A 25,410-nucleotide genomic window follows, 5' to 3' on the forward strand; every position below is an offset into this window, starting at 1 on the left:
GTCACATCAAAATAACCTGGTGACATCACAATGGTGACATTGTATTGTACATAACGTTGTCACATCAAAATAACCTGGTGACATCACAATGGTGACATTGTATTGTACATAACGTTGTCACATCAAAATAACCTGGTGACATCACAATGGTGACATTGTATTGTACATAACGTTGTCACATCAAAATAACCTGGTGACATCACAATGGTGACATTGTATTGTACATAACGTCAGTACATCAAAATAACCTGGTGACATCACAATGGTGACATTGTATTGTACATAACGTTGTCACATCAAAATAACCTGGTGACATCACAATGGTGACATTGTATTGTACATAACGTTGTCACATCAAAATAACCTGGTGACATCACAATGGTGACATTGTATTGTACATAACGTCAGTACATCAAAATAACCTGGTGACATCACAATGGTGACATTGTATTGTACATAACGTTGTCACATCAAAATAACCTGGTGACATCACAATGGTGACAATGTATCGCACATAACGTCAACACATCAAAATAACCTGGTGACATCACAATGGTGACAATGTATCGTACATAACGTCAACACATAAAAATAACCTGGTGACATCACAATGTTGACATTGCATCGTACATAACGTCCCACACCTGTGGATATAAGCCTGCTCACCTGGTGGTATATACTCTGTGTTTACATGGTACTATATGTAGGTGTTATTGGCCCACAACTGTATGGATATAATTTTGATAACACTTACGGATCCTTGTCAAGTTGTCAAACCGGTGTTTCCTCATCGAGATATTGTCACAGAATTCATTATGTAATGGAGGTCACAGTTTATATCATACTGTGATTAATGCTTTACTTTTCTGATTAGCCTAGTGGCAGTATGCGGATCTACAAACTTTGTGTCAATATGTCTTGGTCTGATGTGGGGGAGTACAGATATAATAGGTGTGGTTATTGCTCTGTGTCTCCAAACATGTACACCTACTTTATATAATAATACATGTTGTGGAGATTGGGGGCGGAGCTGATCTGGTACTTTTGAACAATGTATGACGTCACATCTATAATACATACTGTGTAGATTGAGTGTGGATCTGATCTGGTACTGTCAACCAATGTATGACGTCACATCTATAATACATACTGTGTAGTTTGAGTGTGGATCTGATCTGGTACTGTCAACCAATGTATGACGTCATATTTATAATACATACTGTGTAGATTGAGTGTGGATCTGATCTGGTACTGTCAACCAATGTATGACGTCATATTTATAATACATACTGTGTAGATTGAGTGTGGATCTGATCTGGTACTGTCAACCAATGTATGACGTCATATTTATAATACATACTGTGTAGATTGAGTGTGGATATGATCTGGTACTGTCAACCAATGTATGACGTCATATCTATAATACATACTGTGTAGATTGAGTGTGGATCTGATCTGGTACTGTCACCAATGTATGACGTCATATCTATAATACATACTGTGTAGATTGAGTGTGGATCTGATCTATTACTCTTGATCAATGTATGACGTCATATCTATAATACATACTGTGTAGATTGAGTGTGGATCTGATCTATTACTCTTGATCAATGTATGACGTCACATCTATAATACATACTGTGTAGATTGAGTGTGGATCTGATCTATTACTCTTGATCAATGTATGACGTCATATCTATAATACATACATGTGTGAGTGTAGATTGAGTGTGGATCTGATCTATTACTCTTGATCAATGTATGACGTCACATCAATATGACGTCACATTTATAATACATACTGTGTAGATTGAGTGTGGATCTGATCTGGTACTGTCAACCAATGTATGACGTCATATTTATAATACATACTGTGTAGATTGAGTGTGGATCTGATCTGGTACTGTCAACCAATGTATGACGTCATATTTATAATACATACTGTGTAGATTGAGTGTGGATCTGATCTGGTACTGTCAACCAATGTATGACGTCATATTTATAATACATACTGTGTAGATTGAGTGTGGATATGATCTGGTACTGTCAACCAATGTATGACGTCATATTTATAATACATACTGTGTAGATTGAGTGTGGATCTGATCTGGTACTGTCAACCAATGTATGACTCATATTTATAATACATACTGTGTAGATTGAGTGTGGATCTGATCTGGTACTGTCAACAAATGTATGACATCATATTTATAATACATACTGTGTAGATTGAGTGTGGATCTGATCTGGTACTGTCAACCAATGTATGACGTCATATCTATAATACATACTGTGTAGATTGAGTGTGGATCTGATCTGGTACTGTCAACCAATGTATGACGTCATATTTATAATACATACTGTGTAGATTGAGTGTGGATCTGATCTGGTACTGTCAACATGTATGACTGTCTATAATACATACAATGTATGACTGGTACTGTCACAATGTATGACGTCATATCTATAATACATACTGTGTAGATTGAGTGTGGATCTGATCTGGTACTGTCAACCAATGTATGACATCATATTTATAATACATACTGTGTAGATTGAGTGTGGATCTGATCTGGTACTGTCAACCAATGTATGACATCATATTTATAATACATACTGTGTAGATTGAGTGTGGATCTGATCTGGTACTGTCAACCAATGTATGACATCATATTTATAATACATACTGTGTTATTGAGTGTGGATCTGATCTGGTACTGTCAACCAATGTATGACGTCATATTTATAATACATACTGTGTAGATTGAGTGTGGATCTGATCTGGTACTGTCAACCAATGTATGACGTCATATTTATAATACATACTGTGTAGATTGAGTGTGGATCTGATCTGGTACTGTCAACCAATGTATGACGTCATATTTATAATACATACTGTGTAGATTGAGTGTGGATCTGATCTGGTACTGTCAACCAATGTATGACATCATATTTATAATACATACTGTGTAGATTGAGTGTGGATCTGATCTGGTACTGTCAACCAATGTATGACGTCATATTTATAATACATACTGTGTAGATTGAGTGTGGATCTGATCTGGTACTGTCAACCAATGTATGACGTCATATTTATAATACATACTGTGTAGATTGAGTGTGGATCTGATCTGGTACTGTCAACCAATGTATGACGTCATATTTATAATACATACTGTGTAGATTGAGTGTGGATCTGATCTGGTACTGTCAACCAATGTATGACATCATATTTATAATACATACTGTGTAGATTGAGTATGGATCTGATCTGGTACTGTCAACAAAATGTATGACATCATATTTATAATACATACTGTGAAGATTTGGGGCGGATCTGATCTGGTACTGTCCACCAATGTATGACGTCATATTTATAATACATTACTGTGTAGATTTGGGGCGGATCTGATCTGGTACTGTCCACCAATGTATGACGTCATATTTATAATACATACTGTGTAGATTTGGGGGATCTGATCTGATCTGGTACTGTCAACCAATGTATGACGTCATATTTATAATACATACTGTGTAGATTGAGTGTGGATCTGATCTGGTACTGTCAACCAATGTATGACGTCATATTTATAATACATACTGTGTAGATTGAGTGTGGATCTGATCTGGTACTGTCAACCAATGTATGACGTCATATTTATAATACATACTGTGTAGATTGAGTGTGAATCTGATCTGGTACTGTCAACCAATGTATGACGTCACATCTATAATACATACTGTGTAGATTGTGTGTGGATCTGATCTGGTACTGTCAACCAATGTATGACGTCATATTTATAATACATACTGTGTAGATTGAGTGTGGATCTGATCTGGTACTGTCAACCAATGTATGACGTCATATTTATAATACATACTGTGTAGATTGAGTGTGAATCTGATCTGGTACTGTCAACCAATGTATGACGTCATATCTATAATACATACTGTGTAGATTGAGTGTGAATCTGATCTGGTACTGTCAACCAATGTATGACGTCACATCTATAATACATACTGTGTAGATTGTGTGTGGATCTGATCTGGTACTGTCAACCAATGTATGACGTCATATTTATATAATACATACTGTGTAGATTGAGTGTGGATCTGATCTGGTACTGTCACCAATGTATGACGTCATATTTATAATACATACTGTGTAGATTGAGTGTGGATCTGATCTGGTACTGTCAACCAATGTATGACGTCATATTTATAATACATACTGTGTAGATTGAGTGTGGATCTGATCTGGTACTGTCAACCAATGTATGACGTCATATTTATAATACATACTGTGTAGATTGAGTGTGGATCTGATCTGGTACTGTCAACCAATGTATGACGTCATATTTATAATACATACTGTGTAGATTGAGTGTGAATCTGATCTGGTACTGTCAACCAATGTATGACGTCATATTTATAATACATACTGTGTAGATTGAGTGTGGATCTGATCTGGTACTGTCAACCAATGTATGACGTCATATTTATAATACATACTGTGTAGATTGAGTGTGAATCTGATCTGGTACTGTCAACCAATGTATGACGTCACATCTATAATACATACTGTGTAGATTGAGTGTGAATCTGATCTGGTACTGTCAACCAATGTATGACGTCACATCTATAATACATACTGTGTAGATTGTGTGTGGATCTGATCTGGTACTGTCAACCAATGTATGACGTCATATCTATAATACATACTGTGTGTAGATTGAGTGTGGATCTGATCTGGTACTGTCAACCAATGTATGACGACATATTTATAATACATACTGTGTAGATTGAGTGTGGATCTGATCTGGTACTGTCAACCAATGTATGACGTCATATTTATAATACATACTGTGTAGATTGAGTGTGGATCTGATCTGGTACTGTCAACCAATGTATGACGTCATATTTATAATACATACTGTGTAGATTGAGTGTGGATCTGATCTGGTACTGTCAACCAATGTATGACGTCATATCTATAATACATACTGTGTAGATTGAGTGTGGATCTGATCTGGTACTGTCAACCAATGTATGACGTCATATTTATAATACATACTGTGTAGATTTGGTGTGGGTCTGATCTGGTACTGTCAACCAATGTATGACGTCATATCTATAATACATACTGTGTAGATTGAGTGTGAATCTGATCTGGTACTGTCACCAATGTATGACGTCATATCTATAATACATACTGTGTAGATTGAGTGTGGATATGATCTATTACTCTGTGATCTGATGTATGACAATGTAACATCATATCTATAATACATACTGTGTAGATTGAGTGTGGATCTGATCTATTACTCTTGATCAATGTATGACGTCATATCTATAATATATACTGTGTAGATTGAGTGTGGATCTGATCTGGTGTACTGTCAACCAATGTATGACATCATATCTATAATACATACTGTGTAGATTGAGTGTGGATCTGATCTATTACTCTTGATCAATGTATGACGTCATATCTATAATATATACTGTGTAGATTGAGTGTGGATCTGATCTGGTACTGTCAACCAATGTATGACATCATATCTATAATACATACTGTGTAGATTGAGTGTGGATCTGATCTATTACTCTTGATCAATGTATGACGTCATATCTATAATATATACTGTGTAGATTGAGTGTGGATCTGATCTGGTACTGTCAACCAATGTATGACGTCATATCTATAATACATACTGTGTAGATTGAGTGTGAATCTGATCTGGTACTGTCAACCAATGTATGACGTCATATTTATAATACATACTGTGTAGATTGAGTGTGGATCTGATCTGGTACTGTCAACCAATGTATGACATCATATCTATAATACATACTGTGTAGATTGGGTGTGGATCTGATCTATTACTCTTGATCAATGTATGACGTCATATCTATAATATATACTGTGTAGATTGAGTGTGGATCTGATCTGGTACTGTTGATCAATGTATGACGTCATATGTATAATACATACTGTGTAGATTGGGTGTGGATCTGATCTATTACTCTTGATCAATGTATGACGTCATATCTATAATATATACTGTGTAGATTGAGTGTGGATCTGATCTGGTACTGTCAACCAATGTATGACATCATATTTATAATATATACTGTGTAGATTTGGTGTGGGTCTGATCTGGTACTGTCACCAATGTATGACGTCATATCTATAATACATACTGTGTAGATTGAGTGTGGATCTGATCTGGTACTGTCAACCAATGTATGACGTCATATCTATAATACATACTGTGTAGATTGGGTGTGGATCTGATCTATTACTCTTGATCAATGTATGATGGTTGAAGTGACTTTAACCTTTATATGTTTAACATGAAAAGCAGGTTCAAATATGTCAATTCATTTTATCAATTTCCATTTAAAACATGCATTAAAAAATAAAGGGCTGAGTAATAAGAAGTTTTATGTAGTGTCATATCAGGTTAGTTTTTAATACAATTCAGATGCTTTAACTATTTTTTTTATTTTTTTTTATTGGAAACATACTAGACTAGAGTAATTACTAGCATTATATTTAGTGTCATTTTAACTTGCCTGGATTTACTCTTCAATCAGAATTAGGTTCAGACACTTGATAATTGTCCTGACAATCATGCCAGGATCAGAGTTTTAAAATAAATGACCCTGACCTTCATTCAAGGTTGCAGGAGTGAAATAAGCTAAAACTTGATTATATAAGTTTGTTAAATGAATAACTTGATCTTTCAAAGTCACAAGGATGAATTAGTATAACCAAGAGGCTCATAGAGATAGGATACAGTTAGGCATGAGGCATACTGTGATGAAATGTAAAGATGGTTCGAATGAATGACCTTGACATTGTTTGAAGGTCAGAGGGATGAAATACATATTTATATGTTTAACTTTAAAAAAACTTCTCCTTAACAGTCAAGAAGCCCAGAGACCCTGTTATTATTGGCATGAAGGGTGCTGGGGTATAAAGGGCAACAAAGGTTGTTCATATGGATAACCTTGACATTCACTCGAGGTTACAGATGTGAAATGGTTTCAAATCATTTACCTTGTAAACAATTTCTCTTTTTCGAAGAACCATAAATTGAGGCCCAGACACCTTCATCATACTGACTGTTTGCAGAAAATCTAGTATGTAGATATTTTGTACACTTAAGGAAAGGACAGATCATGATTGCTTAACACACCTCTAATTTACCTGTAATTTACCTGTGATGTATCTGTGATGTATCTGTGTTACCTGTGTGTTACCTGGAGTGATAACACTGTGATGTAACACTTTGCTGTCTGTCATGCTCATCACGGCCCTAGGTCATCGTGTCTATAAATCTGTCCTAACATGCTTCAGCTGTTTCTGTTGTCAGGCTGGCCAGCCATTTTTTTTAGTCACATTTTGGACCTAAGTGTAGGAATGACATGCAGAATAATCATGTTTTGTGTTTATTCTTAGTGAGGTGTGTTGATTAGTATATCTGTAGGTACAATTACCTGGATTACTAGAGATAAAACAGATTCTCATTCATCTTGGCCTAATTTACGTCATCATGCAGGTCTGATATTCTGTCACACTTCTCACTTTGGTGTATGTTAACGGCTTTAGGTGTCTGGTCATGGTATATTACACTAAACTGACCTATACATAATACTTACATAATAATAGCGGTATTACAGGTGTCTGCATGGCATGGCCATGGTATGGTGTATTACATTAAAATGACTTACAGATATAAGAACCACATTAAATTGATGCTCATCTAGACACAAATATTTAAATATCACCATGTGTAGCTAAGTTTCTGTTCTACAACCTTGAATGATATACAGGATTTACATGTACATCTCCCGAAAGTTAACAAATCTTATTAAATAAAAACTTTTGTTTGTTTCAGACTTGTGTAACAGTGCACATCTCCCGAAAGTTAACAAATCTTATTAAATGAAAACTTTTGTTTGTTTCAGACGTGTGTAACAGTGCAGATCTCCCGAAAGTTAACAAATCTTATTAAATAAAAACTTTTGTTTGTTTCAGACGTGTGTAACAGTGCAGATCTCCCGAAAATTAACAAATCTTATTAAATAAAAACTTTTGTTTGTTTCAGACTTGTGTAACAGTGCACATCTCCCGAAAGTTAACAAATCTTATTAAATGAAAACTTTTGTTTGTTTCAGACGTGTGTAACAGTGCAGATCTCCCGAAAGTTAACAAATCTTATTAAATAAAAACTTTTGTTTGTTTCAGACTTGTGTAACAGTGCACATCTCCCGAAAGTTAACAAATCTTATCAAATAAAAATTTTTGTTTGTTTCAGATGTGTGTAACAGTGCAGATCTCCCAGAAGTTGAGATCTTGAGTTTGATCGAGGAACAGATCCCGAAGTATCGTCTCCGTGCCGATACTATCACCAATTTCTGTGGTTACGAGAATGAGGATTGGATACAGACGCCACTGATACCACTCGACCAAGATATCGAACTTACCACAGAACAAATTGCAGAGACGCTCAAATACTTCAGTAAGTCAGTTAATTCATGGTTCAGTTGGACCTTGTTGAATTATATTTATCACATAACTGGCCCCTCTAGCCATGTGATACGGCCATGTCATAAATATCGTAAGACACATGTGTAATAATACTATTGTGATGTCACAGGTAGTTTTGACGTCATAATATTTATATGACGTTGCATGATTGTTTCAGGAGACGGAAACGTCACATCCGAGCCAGATTTCTACTGTTTTATATAGAGACAAAATAAAAAAGTTTCACTTATATATCTATTAATAACAGTTATGTGATAAATAGGATCTTACACTCGTGACTATGTAATATGAAATTTATCAGACTTGTTATGCTGGTGACATATCAAATTACCATATTCGACCCAATAAGCGCCCATGTCCCTATAAGTGCCCCTCCCCCTTTTTGAGGCCTCAATTTCAATTGCCCGGACATAAATAAAGACCAAAACTACATAAAACATATCGATTTGCAATAATTTCGACTTATTAGCACCTTTTCATTTTCATCAATTTTTTAAGCGCCCTGGGCGCTTATTGGGTCGAATATGGTATTGAACTCATTCAACTTTCTATGGCTGCTACTAACTTTCGCAATTTCTATTTCAAACCATTTTCGTGGAGAGTCAATGTTGCAGATTTAAAACTGAATGGAAATCTCTTTGAATTTAGTAAGAATTGTGGAAAATATTCTCGAAAATAAATCTCACCCAAAATACAGTTGGTTTGTCCTTCCAACTTTGAAGTAATGATGTAGAACTGTATAGTATTATTTCAGAGTTGGTTATTTGTAGCTCTCTTGGCAGTATTTAATTGTAATCAGACCTACCTGTGATAACTTTACATGTTAACGTTTGTTGAGCTCCATCAACTTCCAGTATCAATGAACGTCAGATTCATATTTGTCTCTATATAAATTGATTTCAACATAGATTTGAAACCTTTATCAAACTTCTGACAGGGTGTTAAGTTTGATACTTTTGTAAACTTTGCTGAATGAACTGATATTATTATCAGTATCTGTACTTACATGACCTAATTATCATGTGTATCTTTTTGTTAGTTTTGTTCAGGTTAGTCAAATGATATGACAATTTTGATGACAACTTAACAATTCTAAAATGTTAGATATGAAGGGGAAATATTTATAGAACAGATATTTATCATGTCAATCTGTGAGGAAATAATTCAGTGATTGTTTGCATTCAAACACTTAAATATGTTAATATAAGAATTTTAATGAATTTTGCAAAGCTAACATTGCTTTATGTCTGTGTCATAATGTTGTATGTATGCATGTACATTATGACAAAGTCACCATTATTGGTTAGCTTTATGAATATTTCATGTGTACGATCCAGTAACACAAATTTGTACATGTTAAGATTTTAAAAACGAATAACAATGGAAGCAAATAACAAATGTCAGGAATATAAATTATAAATGTGTATTAAGTGTTTAAAATTCAACAATAAAATCATTGAAGCATGGAAACCGTTACCTACATTAAGCTAACAGATTGGCAGGTACATAATGTTAGTATACATAGGTATGTTAGCGGGTACATGATCAAAAGTTGACAAACCCTTATATACCAACGACCCAATACACATACTGACGACCTTTATAAATGCTGATCCTAATAATATAAGGTCAAATAGTACCTACAAACTCTATTCAAATTCAAAAACTTCCTCTGTGCCTTATATACATAATGTGCATAAGGACCTTGTTGCATTTTTACCTGGCGGAGATCATTAATGCCAACAACAGGAGGGAAATATTCAGATTAGGTTGTGGATCAGACTCTAAGAAGGAATTGTATGGAGCCAATGTTGGACGGCCTATCGTGTTAGAGTGTTTGTTTTGACGTCCAGATTACCTGGTATATATACGTCGACCATTGTGATAGTTCTTTGTTTACACTGAACTTGCAAAACAAAAAAATAAATTGACGATCGAGGATTCTACTAACAGTCTGCTGATATACCAGTGAATACATGAGTTTGCACTTATGTTGTCAACAGAGATTCTCAGCATTTAGAAGGGAATTCCATTCGTGTCAAGAAGGATCAAAGTTTCATATACATTAATATTTGATAGAAAATATTTCAAAAAATTGTTCATACACACTGTTGATGAAGATCTGGAAGTGTGTTGTGTATGGGTGATACAGAGGTGTTTAGGTTGATGAGTGATCCACAGGATCTGTTATATCCAGGTGAGCAAGTTAAGATACATAAATTAATTAGGTACCACACATTTATATCTGGGTGAGCAGGATATGTTTGTAATATTCCTGAGTGTGTTAATTACCTTTATCCAGGTATACAATGTTTGTTGATGATATCTATATATTCAAAGTACTTTGTTGAGTTGAACTTCAACAAGTAAAATTTCTTGATTTGTCACATGTGGACTGGATTTTTTCCTTAAGATATTGCTAGTTTTTAAACCACTTAAAAGTTGAATTATTAGATGAGCCGATGTAAATCAGACAATCGGACATTGCAATCAAATTGTAAATTACCACACTGCATTGTTGTCGTTTAAATTGACAATTAACCACAAACGGAAGATTTAATATTTGAATTTATAGTTAAGTATGTGTAAGCTAATCAATTCCATTATGCCTGCTCTCATTTCATGATTAAATGAAAATTCAAATACAACTATACATGAAAGTAGTTTGGGAAACATTCATAAATGACACGTATGAATATGTATGAAGGTATTAAACAGCATTCATCAATGTTACACGTACATTGTAGATGTTTTTAATGTTTAATAAGTTGCTTATAAAATTCTGTTTTGAATTTAACTTTCAAACTGGATGTTAGTTGATATATTTTGCAATATTTATAAGATTGTGTTACTGTACAGTTAGGTAGTTATTTAACGCTGATGTTTATCTGTAAGTCATGCCATTAAATGGCTGTACTTGACTATAAAAAGTTTTAACTTCTAGTATTAATCCTATATAATGTATTTTAATATCTATATCCTCCTGTTTATGGCAGTAATTTGTTTCTTTTCAGAACCTGTTTATAAAGATTTCATTGAATTTCAATTTTGAAGTTCCTTTTACCGTATACGTTGTTTACAAATTTCCTTTTCCAGAGTTAAGTTTTGAGAAAAAATAAAAATTGATATTAAAAATTGTAGATACGTGTTGATCAGCATGTATTCATGTCTGTATAACCACATCAATCAATGCAATCTCCGGGTCTGTACACTTTAATACCACACTATAGCTCCTCTCCATTTATCTCTAAGGACATTAATGAGAGATTAATCTACTTGTTGTTGTGGGGCATATTTATTGAAGACGATCAGACAGATTTAAATTGAACAAGTCACTAAGATTTTATACCATATTTCCCATAAAATAACGTCAGTATAATTACATAGAAAATTCCTTTTCATTGTTAGATCATTTTCAAATATGGAAGTTACAAAAGTATAGAAAAAGGGGCAACCTATAGAATAACTGTAACTTTCTCTCTAACACGATTAAGTTTTTTCGCATTTTCTCTCTAACACGATTAAGTTTTTTCGCATTTTCTCTCTAACACGATTAAGTTTTTTCGCATTTTCTCTCTAACACGATTAAGTTTTTTCGCATTTTCTCTCTAACGCGATTAAGTTTTTTCGCATTTTCTCTCTAACGCGATTAAGTTTTTTCGCATTTTCTCTCTAACGCGATTAAGTTTTTTCGCATTTTCTCTCTAACGCGATTAAGTTTTTTCGCAAATTTTGTGATGTAAGTAAAGTCATGAAAGTTTGTCTCTATTAATTCATATCTGCTTCACTTAATTATATATATACATAAGTTGACATGGATTTCCATTCAATTTTTAAATCTGCAAGTTTTAATCTTCGTAAACTTGTTTTGAAATGGAAATCACGAAATTTAGTAGCCACGAAAGAAAGTTGTTTTACATAATATCTGTTTTGGATATTTTTGCTGTTTGTAATGTGTGTGGTCCTGAGAATTTGATCCTGATTATATCTATACCAGAAAATAGAACATGTGTACATCACTGACTGACCAGTGACCTACATCACTGACTGACCAGTGACCTATTGATCTATGTTACTATATATAAATAATAGTGTATTGGCTTTGTATATTAATCTGCTATCTGTAGGATTAAATGACACTCTATCTATACACCTGTATATCACACACAGTTATAGTTATATTAGTCTGATTCCCATAGAATTACACTTCTAATGATCTGAGATTGATAATAGCGGTACAGGGCATAAATCTAAAATCTATTACGATACTGTGTGGCTGATGACAAATCTATAACGATACTGTGTGCCTGATGACAAATCTATTACGATACTGTGTGCCTGATGACAAAGTGATGATCCGAGATTAATAATAGCGGTACAGGGCATAAATCTAAAATCTATTACGATACTACAGTGTGGCTGATGACAAATCTATTACGATACTGTGTGGCTGATGACAAATCTATTACGATACTGTGTGGCTGATGACAAATCTATTACGATACTGTGTGCCTGATGACAAATCTTTTATGATACTGTGTGGCTGATGACAAAGTGATGATCTGAGATTGATAATAGCGGTACAGGGCATAAATCTAAAATCTGTTATGATACTTTGTGCCTGATGACATAGTGATGATCTGAGATTGATAATAACGGTACAAGGCATAAATCTAAAATCTATTATGATAGTGTGTGGCTGATGACATAGTGATGATCCGAGATTGATAATAGCGGTACAGGGCATAAATCTAAAATCTATTACGATACTGTGTGCCTGATGACAAATCTATTACGATACTGTGTGCCTGATGACAAATCTATTACGATACTGTGTGCCTGATGACAAATCTATTACGATACTGTGTGCCTGATGACAAAGTGATGATCTGAGATTGATAATAACGGTACAGGGCATAAATCTAAAATCTATTACGATACTGTGTGTGGCTGATGACAAATCTATTACGATACTGTGTGGCTGATGACAAATCTATTACGATACTGTGTGTGCCTGATGACAAATCTATTACGATACTGTGTGCCTGATGACATAGTGATGATGACTGAGATTGATAATAACGGTACAGGGCATAAATCTAAAATCTATTACGATACTGTGTGCCTGATGACAAATCTATTACGATACTGTGTGCCTGATGACAAATCTATTACGATACTGTGTGCCTGATGACAAATCTATTACGATACTGCCCTGATGACATAGGTGATGTTCTGAGAAAAATCTATTACGATACTGATGACAAACAACGGTATTGACGATACTGTGTGCCTGATGACAAATCTATTACGATACTGTGTGCCTGATGACAAATCTATTACGATACTGTGTGCCTGATGACAAAGTGATGATCTGAGATTGATAATAACGGTACAGGGCATAAATCTAAAATCTATTACGATACTGTGTGCCTGATGACAAATCTATTACGATACTGTGTGCCTGATGACAAAGTGATGATCTGAGATTGATAATAACGGTACAGGGCATAAATCTAAAATCTATTACGATACTGTGTGCCTGATGACAAATCTATTACGATACTGTGTGCCTGATGACAAATCTATTACGATACTGTGTGCCTGATGACAAATCTATTACGATACTGTGTGCCTGATGACAAATCTATTACGATACTGTGTGCCTGATGACAAATCTATTACGATACTGTGTGGCTGATGACAAATCTATTACGATACTGTGTGCCTGATGACAAATCTATTACGATACTGTGTGCCTGATGACAAATCTATTACGATACTGTGTGCCTGATGACAAATCTATTACGATACTGTGTGCCTGATGACAAATCTATTACGATACTGTGTGCCTGATGACAAATCTATTACGATACTGTGTGCCTGATGACAAAGTGATGATCCGAGATTGATAATAATACAGGGCATACTAAAATTCTGATTGCATAAATCTGAGATGATAAAATCTATTACGATACTACAGTGTGGCTGATGACAAATCTATTACGATATCTGTGTGCCTGATGACAAATCTATTACGATACTGTGTGCCTGATGACAAATCTATTACGATACTGTGTGCCTGATGACAAATCTATTACGATACTGTGTGCCTGATGACAAATCTATTACGATACTGTGTGTGATGATCTGAGATTGATAATAACGGTACAGGGCATAAATCTAAAATCTATTACGATACTGTGTGGCTGATGACAAATCTATTACGATACTGTGTGATGATGACAAATCTGATAATAACGGTACAGGGCATAAATCTAAAATCTATTACGATACTGTGTGCCTGATGACAAAGTGATGATCTGAGATTGATAATAACGGTACAGGGCATAAATCTAAAATCTATTACGATACTGTGTGCCTGATGACAAATCTATTACGATACTGTGTGCCTGATGACAAATGTGATGATGCCTGAGATTGATAATAACGGTACAGGGCATAAATCTAAAATCTATTACGATACTGTGTGCCTGATGACAAATCTATTACGATACTGTGTGCCTGATGACAAATTATTACGATACGTGTGCTTAATCAAATCTATTACGATACTGTGTGCCTGATGACAAAGTGATGATCTGAGATTGATAATAACGGTACAGGGCATAAATCTAAAATCTATTACGATACTGTGTGCTGATGACAAATCTATACGATACTGTGTGCCTGATGACAAAGTGATGATCGGATTGATAATAACGGTACAGGGCATAAATCTAAAATCTATTACGATACTGTGTGGCTGATGACAAATCTATTACGATACTGTGTGTGCCTGACTGTTCCTGATGACAAATCTATTACGATACTGTGTGCTGATGACAAAGTGATGATCTGAGATTGATAATAACGGTACAGGGCATAAATCTAAAATCTATTACGATACTGTGTGCCTGATGACAAATCTATTACGATACTGTGTGGCTGATGACAAAGTGATGATCTGAGCATAAATCTAAAATCTATTACGATACTGTGTGGCTGATGACAAATCTATTACGATACTGTGTGCCTGATGACAAATCTATTACGATACTGTGTGCCTGATGACAAATCTATTACGATACTGTGTGCTGAGATAGTGATATTGATAATAACGGTACAGGGCATAAATCTAAAATCTATTACGATACTGTGTCTGATGACAAATCTATTACGATACTGTGTGCCTGATGACAAATGATTGATACTGAGATGCCTGATGACAAATGAACGGTACAGGGCATAAATCTAAAATCTATTATGTACTGATGTACCTGATGACAATCTATAGATCTAAAATCTATTACGATACTGTGTGGCTGATGACAAAGTGATGATCTGAGATTGATAATAACGGTACAGGGCATAAATCTAAAATCTATTACGATACTGTGTGCCTGATGACAAATCTATTACGAATACTGTGTGGCTGTGACAAAGTGATGATCTGAGATGATAATAACGGTTACAGGGCAATAAATCTAAAACAAATCTGATGACAAATCTATTACGATACTGTGTGCCTGATGACAAAATGATCTGATGATAATAATCTACGTGTGGCATGAATGACAAATCTTATTACGATACTGTGTGCCTGATGACAAATCTATACGATACTGTGCTGCCTGATGACAAAGTGATGATCTGAGATTGATAATCGCGGTACAGGCATAAATCTAAAATCTATTACGATACTGTGTGGCTGATGACAAATCTATTACGATAATGTGTGGCCTGATGACAAATCTATTACGATACTGTGTGCCTGATGACAAATCTATTACGATACTGTGTGCCTGATGACAAAGTGATGATCTGAGATTGATAATAACGGTACAGGGCATAAATCTAAAATCTATTACGATACTGTGTGCCTGATGACAAATCTATTACGATACTGTGTGCCTGATGACAAAGTGATGATCTGAGATTGATAATAACGGTACAGGGCATAAATCTAAAATCTATTACGATACTGTGTGCCTGATGACAAATCTATTACGATACTGTGTGCCTGATGACAAAGTGATGATCTGAGATTGATAATAACGGTACAATCTATTACGATACTGTGTGCCTGATGACAAATCTATTACGATACTGTGTGCCTGATGACAAAGTGATGATCTGAGATTGATAATAACGGTACAGGGCATAAATCTAAAATCTATTACTATGATACTGTGTGGCTGATGACAAATCTATTACAGATACTGTGATTCCTGATACAAATCTATGAACTGAGATTTATGATACTGTGTGCTGATGACAAATCTATTACGATACTGTGTGCCTGATGACAAATCTATTACGATACTGTGTGCCTGATGACATAGTGATGATCTGAGATTGATAATAACGGTACAGGGCATAAATCTAAAATCTATTACGATACTGTGTGCCTGATGACAAATCTATGAGTGCCTGATGATAATGTTGGGCTGATGACTATTACGATAATGACAAATCTATTACGATACTGTGTGCCTGATGACAAATCTATTACGATACTGTGTGGCTGATGACAAATCTATTACGATACTGTGGGTGAAGACAAAATCTATTACACTGTGTGCCTGATGACAAATCTATTACGATACTGTGTGCCTGATGACAAATCTATTACGATACTGTGTGCCTGATGACAAAGTGATGATATGAGATTGATAATAACGGTACAGGGCATAAAATCTAAAATCTATTACGATACTGTGTGCCTGATGACAAATCTATTACGATACTGTTGTTCTTATGATCAAAATCTATTACGATAACGGTACAGTGCATATGATCTAAAATCTTATTTATGATACTGTGTGCCTGATGACAAATCTATTACGATACTGTGTGCCTGATGACAAAGTGATGATCTGAGATTGATAATAACGGTACAGGGCATAAATCTAAAATCTAAAATCTGTATTACAAATCTATTATACTGTGTGGCTGATGACAAATCTATTACGATACTGTGTGGCCTGATGACAAATGTGATGATACGAGATTGACTGTGCGGTACTGGGCATAAATGATGACAAATCTATTACGATACTGTGTGGCTGATGACAAATCTATTACGATACTGTGTGGCTGATGACAAATCTATTACGATACTGTGTGCCTGATGACAAATCTATTACGATACTGTGTGGCTGATGACAAAGTGATGATCTGAGATTGATAATAACGGTACAGGGCATAAATCTAAAATCTATTACGATATTGATACTGTGTGCCTGATGACAAATCTATTACGATACTGTGGTGCCTGATGAACAAAGTGATGATCCTGTAGATTGATATTTAACGGTAACAGGACATAAAACTAAAATCTATTATGATACTGTGTGGCTGATGACAAATCTATTACGTATACTGTGTTGGCTGATGACAAATCTATTACTAAAATACTGTGATACTGTGGCTGATGACAAAGTGACTTTGATCTGAGATCTAATAATAGCGGTACACGGTTAAATTCAAAATCGAATTATGAATACTGTGTGCCTGATGACAAAGTGATGATCTGAGATTGATAATAACGGTACAGGGCATAAATCTAAAATCTATTACGATACTGTGTGGCTGATGACAAATCTATTACGATACTGTGTGCCTGATGACAAAGTGATTATCGTCGGTACAGGGCATAAATCTAAAATCTATTACGATACTGTGTGCCTGATGACAAATCTATTACGATACTGTGTGGCTGATGACAAATCTATTACGATACTGTGTGCCTGATGACAAATCTATTACGATACTGTGTGCCTGATGACAAAGTGATGATCTGAGATTGATAATAACGGTACAGGGCATAAATCTAAAATCTATTACGATACTGTGTGCCTGATGACAAATCTATTACGATACTGTGTGCCTGATGACAAATCTATTACGATACTGTGTGGCTGATGACAAATCTATTACGATACTGTGTGCCTGATGACAAATCTATTACGATACTGTGTGCCTGATGACAAATCTATTACGATACTGTGTGCCTGATGACAAATCTATTACGATACTGTGTGGCTGATGACAATCTAATCTATTACAGGTCATACAAATACTGTGTGCCTGATGACGATTTACTTGTGTGGCTGAATCTGACAAATCTAAAATTACGATACTGTGTGGCTGATGACAAATCTATTACGATACTGTGTGCCTGATGACAAATCTATTACGATACTGTGTGCCTGATGACAAATCTATTACGATACTGTGTGCCTGATGACAAAGTGATGATCTGAGATTGATAATAACGGTACAGGGCATAAATCTAAAATCTATTACGATACTGTGTGCCTGATGACAAATCTATTACGATACTGTGTGGCTGATGACAAATCTATTACGATACTGTGTGCCTGATGACAAATCTATTACGATACTGTGTGCCTGATGACAAAGTGATGATCTGAGATTGATAATAACGGTACAGGGCATAAATCTAAAATCTATTACGATACTGTGTGGCCTGATGACAAATCTATTACGATACTGTGTGCTGATGACAAATCTATTCTGAGATTACGATACTGTGTGTGCACTGATGACAAATCTATTACGATACTGTGAGTGGTATGATGACAAAGGTTTGATGATCTGGAGTATTACGATACTGTGATGGCCTGATGACAAATCTATTACGATACTGTGTGTGGCTGATGACAAAATCTATTACGAGATTGGATAAATAGCCTGGTACAGGGCATAAATCTAAAATCTATTACGATACTGTGTGCCTGATGACAAATCTATTACGATACTGTGTGCCTGATGACAAATCTATTACGATACTGTGTGCCTGATGACAAAGTGATGATCTGAGATTGATAATAACGGTACAGGGCATAAATCTAAAATCTATTACGATACTGTGTGCCTGATGACAAATCTATTACGATACTGTGTGGCTGATGACAAATCTATTACGATACTGTGTGCCTGATGACAAATCTATTACGATACTGTGTGCCTGATGACTATTCCGATAGTGATGTGCTGATTTTGATATTACGGCTTCGTGGTACTGGGCATAAATAAAATCTATTACGATACTATTGATGACGACGATACTGTGTGCCTGATGACAAAGTGATGATCTGAGATTGATAATAACGGTACAGGGCATAAATCTAAAATCTATTACGATACTGTGTGCCTGATGACAAATCTATTACGATACTGTGTGCCTGATGACAAATCTATTACGATACTGTGTGCCTGATGACAAATCTATTACGATACTGTGTGCCTGATGACAAATCTATTACGATACTGTGTGCCTGATGACAAATCTATTACGATACTGTGTGCCTGATGACAAATCTATTACGATACTGTGTGCCTGATGACAAAGTGATGATCTGAGATTGATAATAACGGTACAGGGCATAAATCTAAAATCTATTACGATACTGTGTGCCTGATGACAAATCTATTACGATACTGTGTGCCTGATGACAAAGTGATGATCTGAGATTGATAATAACGGTACAGGGCATAAATCTAAAATCTATTACGATACTGTGTGCCTGATGACAAATCTATTACGATACTGTGTGCCTGATGACAAAGTGATGATCTGAGATTGATAATAACGGTACAGGGCATAAATCTAAAATCTATTACGATACTGTGTGCCTGATGACAAAGTGATGATCTGAGATTGATAATAACGGTACAGGGCATAAATCTAAAATCTATTACGATACTGTGTGCCTGATGACAAATCTATTACGATACTAACGGTACAGGGCATAAATCTAAAATCTATTACGATACTGTGTGGCTGATGACAAATCTATTACGATACTGTGTGCCTGATGACAAAGTGATGATCCGAGATTGATAATAGCGGTACAGGGCATAAATCTAAAATCTATTACGATACTGTGTGGCTGATGACAAATCTATTACGATACTGTGTGCCTGATGACAAATCTATTACGATACTGTGTGCCTGATGACAAAGTGATGATCTGAGATTGATAATAACGGTACAGGGCATAAATCTAAAATCTATTATGATACTGTGTGCCTGATGACAAATCTATTACGATACTGTGTGGCTGATGACAAAGTGATGATCTGAGATTGATAATAACGGTACAGGGCATAAATCTAAAATCTATTACGATACTGTGTGCCTGATGACAAAGTGATGATCTGAGCCTGATGACAAATCTATTACGATACTGTGTGGCTGATGACAAATCTATTACGATACTGTGTGCCTGATGACAAAGTGATGATCTGAGATTGATAATAACGGTACAGGGCATAAATCTAAAATCTATTACGATACTGTGTGCCTGATGACAAATCTATTACGATACTGTGTGCCTGATGACAAAAGTGATGATCCGAGATTGATAATAACGGTACAGGGCATAAATCTAAAATCTTATTACGACTACTGTGTGCCTGATGACAAATCTATTACGTTACACTGTGTGCATTGATGTACAAATCTTCTTAACGGATACTAACGGTACAAGGGCATACAAATCTACTGTTACATGGGGACAAATCTATTACTGTGTGCCTGATGACATAGTGATGATCTGAGATTGATAATAACGGTACAGGGCATAAATCTAAAATCTATTACGATACTGTGTGGCTGATGACAAATCTATGAGATTGATGTGCGATTGATGACAAGTGATGATCTAAAATCTATTACGATACGGTGTGCTCTGATGAACTAAAATGATGATCCTGAGATTGATACGGACAGGGCATGTACCTGATGACAAATCTATTACGATACTGTGTGCCTGATGACAAAGTGATGGATCTGAGATTGAGATAATATAGTTGTGTGGGCACTAAGTAGGTCAGGTTAGAACCTTACTAATTAGCTCTGTAGGGAGATAAGCTCTGGTTAGTTAGAACCTTAAATAGCTTTATATATATACCAGGTAGGTCAAGGTCACGGTCCCAATTAGCTCTGTAGGGAGAGTTAGAACCTTAAATAGTTTTATATACTATGTACCAGGTAGGTCAAGGTCACAGTCCAATTAGCTCTGTAGGGAGAGTTAGAACCTTAAATAGTTTTATATATGTACAGGTAGGTCAAGGTCACAGTCCAATTAGCTCTGTAGGGGAGGGTTAGAACCTTAAATAGTTTTATATATGTACCAGGTAGGTCAAGGTCACAGTCCAATTAGCTCTGTAGGGAGAGTTAGAACTTAAATAGTTTTATACTGATACCAGGTAGGTTATATATGTACCAGGTAGGTCAAGGTCACAGTCCAATTAGCTATGTAGGGAGGGTTAGAACCTTAAATAGCTTTATATATGTACCAGGTAGGTCAAGGTCACAGTCCAATTAGCTCTGTAGGGAGGGTTAGAACCTTAAATAGTTTTATATATGTACCAGGTAGGTCAAGGTCACAGTCCAATTAGCTCTGTAGGGAGAGTTAGAACCTTAAATAGCTTTATATATATACCAGGTAGGTCAAGGTCACAGTCCAATTAGCTCTGTAGGGAGGGTTAGAACCTTAAATAGCTTTATATATATACCAGGTAGGTCAAGGGGTCACGGTCCAATTAGCTCTGTAGGGAGAGTTAGAACCTTAAATAGTTTTTATATATATACCAGGTAGGTCAAGGTCACAGTCCAATTAGCTCTGTAGGAGGGTTAGAACCTTAAATAGCTTTTATATATATACCAGGTAGGTCAAGGTCACGGTCCAATTAGCTCTGTAGGGAGGTTAGAACCTTAAATAGTTTTATATATACCAGGTAGGTCAAGGTCAACGCAGTCCAATTAGCTCTGTAGGGAGAGTTAGAACCTTAAATAGCTTTATATATATACCAGGTAGGTCAAGGTCACAGTCCAATTAGCTCTGTAGGGAGAGTTAGAACCTTAAATAGTTTTATATATATACCAGGTAGGTCAAGGTCACGGTCCAATTAGCTCTGTAGGGAGGGTTAGAAACCTTAAATAGCTTTTTATATATACAGGTAGGTCAAGGTCACAGTCCAATTAGCTCTGTAGGGAGAGTTAGAACCTTAAATAGCTTTATATATATGTACCAGGTAGGTCAAGGTCACGGTCCAATTAGCTCTGTAGGGAGAGTTAGAACCTTAAATAGCTTTATATATGTACCAGGTAGGTCAAGGTCACAGTCCAATTAGCTCTGTAGGGAGAGTTAGAACCTTAAATAGCTTTATATATATACCAGGTAGGTCAAGGTCACGGTCCAATTAGCTCTGTAGGGAGGAGGTTAGAACCTTAAATAGCTTTATATATGTACCAGGTAGGTCAAGGTCACGGTCCAATTAGCTCTGTAGGGAGAGTTAGAACCTTAAATTAGCTTTATATATATATACCAGGTAGGTCAAGGTCACGGTCCAATTAGCTCTGTAGGGAGGAGTTAGAACCTTAAATAGCTTTATATATATACCAGGTAGGTCAAGGTCACGGTCCAATTAGCTCTGTAGGGAGAGTTAGAACCTTAAATAGCTTTATATATATACCAGGTAGGTCAAGGTCAGGTCCAATTAGCTCTGTAGAGTTAGAACCTTAAATGCTTTATATATATACCAGGTAGGTCAAGGTCACGGTCCAATTAGCTCTGTAGGGAGAGTTAGAACCTTAAATAGCTTTATATATATACCAGGTAGGTCAAGGTCACGGTCCAATTAGCTCTGTAGGGAGAGTTTAGAACCTTAAATAGCTTTATATATATATACCAGGTAGGTCAAGGTCACGGTCCAATTAGCTCTGTAGGGAGAGTTAGAACCTTAAATAGCTTTATATATATACCAGGTAGGTCAAGGTCACGGTCCAATTAGCTCTGTTGGGGAGAGTTAGAACTTAAATAGCTTATACCAGGTAGGTCAAGGTCACGGTCCAATTAGCTCTGTAGGGAGAGTTAGAACCTTAAATAGCTTTATATATGTACCAGGTAGGTCAAGGTCACGGTCCAATTAGCTCTGTAGGGAGGGTTAGAACCTTAAATAGTTTTATATATATATACCAGGTAGGTCAAGGTCACGGTCCAATTAGCTCTGTAGGGAGAGTTAGAAACTTAAATAGCTTTATATATATATACCAGGTAGGTCAAGGTCACGGTCCAATTAGCTCTGTAGGGAGAGTTAGAACCTTAAATAGCTTTATATATATATACCAGGTAGGTCAAGGTCACGGTCCAATTAGCTCTGTAGGGAGAGTTAGAACCTTAAATAGCTTTATATATATATACCAGGTAGGTCAAGGTCACGGTCCAATTAGCTCTGTAGGGAGAGTTAGAACCTTAAATAGCTTTATATATATACCAGGTAGGTCAAGGTCACGGTCCAATTAGCTCTGTAGGGAGAGTTAGAAACTTAAATGCTTTATATATAATACCAGGTAGGTCAAGGTCACGGTCCAATTAGCTCTGTAGGGAGAGTTAGAACCTTAAATAGCTTTATATATATATCAGGTAGGTCAAGGTCACAGTCCAATTAGCTCTGTTGTAGGAAAAGTTAGAAACTTAAATAGCTTTATATATATACTAGGTAGGTCAAGGTCACGGTCCAATTAGCTCTGTAGGGAGAGTTAGAAACTTAAATAGCTTTATATATATACTAGGTAGGTCAAGGTCACGGTCCAATTAGCTCTGTAGGGAGAGTTAGAAACTTAAATAGCTTTATATATATACCAGGTAGGTCAAGGTCACGGTCCAATTAGCTCTGTAGTTTTATATATAGGTCAAGGTCACTGTCCTACAGATCTTACAAACATCATATGATCAAGTGAAGGTCATCAATTGAATTATGTACCTAAAATGACCTTGTCATAACCTTTGCTCCAAGGTCATGGTCAAAGGTCATTCAAATACAGATGTAATAGCAGTTAGTAGATGATATAATTACCAATGATTGGTACATTCTTTATGCTTACAAACTCTTTTAATTTACCATCTTATAAAATGTTTGTCGATTGTGTAAGCTGAATAAAATTAATTACATAGTGTGTCTATAATGGATAGATACCTTGCTGATCAATCTATGTAAATACCCTCGAGTATCGGATTATATGTTGTCAATATTCCATACAATACCTCCATTATACGGTTTCCTGCTATTCTAGCTGTGTTTGTGTTGACTTACATGATTACAATTATAAAACACATATAGTGTTAGGATACCGATCACATTTTAATCATACCTCAGTTGATAGCAGCATCCCACCTGGTCACCATGACAACCATAACAAACGGGATCCTGTAGATGTCGGCCATGTTTAGAGGACCGCTGACATTCCTAATCAATGATGTAAAGGACATGTATTGGAAGTTTGACGTTCATGGTAAAGTCATCAACATTGATGTATCAGCATTAAATAACATTGGAGTAATGGCTGATCAATCCTTGTGGAAATGTTTACTGTAGACAATGACTTGGGATGTCTGAGATCCAGAGTTTCCATGGCGCTTTAAACAAAAAAACGTATATTGATACCGGTGTATGCAAATCATCCTACCTTGTCATGTATCAGACATCTCTGCAGGCCTGAAATGCTTCTGATGTGAATTTATGTCGATATAGTGGTTGTTCACAGTGGAATATTACGTTGCCTTTGTTAATTGTGCTCTGATGACTTCTGTTAGTATCAAATGTCACGGCAGCTGGAATGAAAAACGGTAAAAGATTTTTGTTGATACCCACAACAGCCTTATTTCGGATCTGATTTGTCTGATGGATGTTTTACTTTAGGCAACCAGTAAGCTGGAATTTCGATACAGTGTAAGCTGTTTATATCATTTCTTGATGGATAGAAGCTTCAAGGATACCTGGCTTGTTATAATAAAACTCATCACTCGTCAATC

The 25,410-nt window shown here is 35.7% G+C and overlaps 1 protein-coding gene across 1 annotated transcript in view; it reads left to right on the plus strand.

Annotated features, from left to right (window-relative positions):
• Positions 1-25,410, plus strand: part of LOC138310193 (uncharacterized) — a 59,076-nt gene that overhangs the window by 20,128 nt on the left and 13,538 nt on the right. The window contains exon 3 of the mRNA XM_069251311.1: positions 8,328-8,531. Within this exon, the coding sequence (XP_069107412.1) occupies positions 8,328-8,531 (204 nt within the window). The remainder of the gene's footprint in view (positions 1-8,327; positions 8,532-25,410) is intronic.

This window comes from Argopecten irradians, chromosome 16 (assembly GCF_041381155.1).
Source record: "Argopecten irradians isolate NY chromosome 16, Ai_NY, whole genome shotgun sequence".
NCBI classification, from domain to species: Eukaryota; Metazoa; Mollusca; class Bivalvia; order Pectinida; family Pectinidae; genus Argopecten; species Argopecten irradians.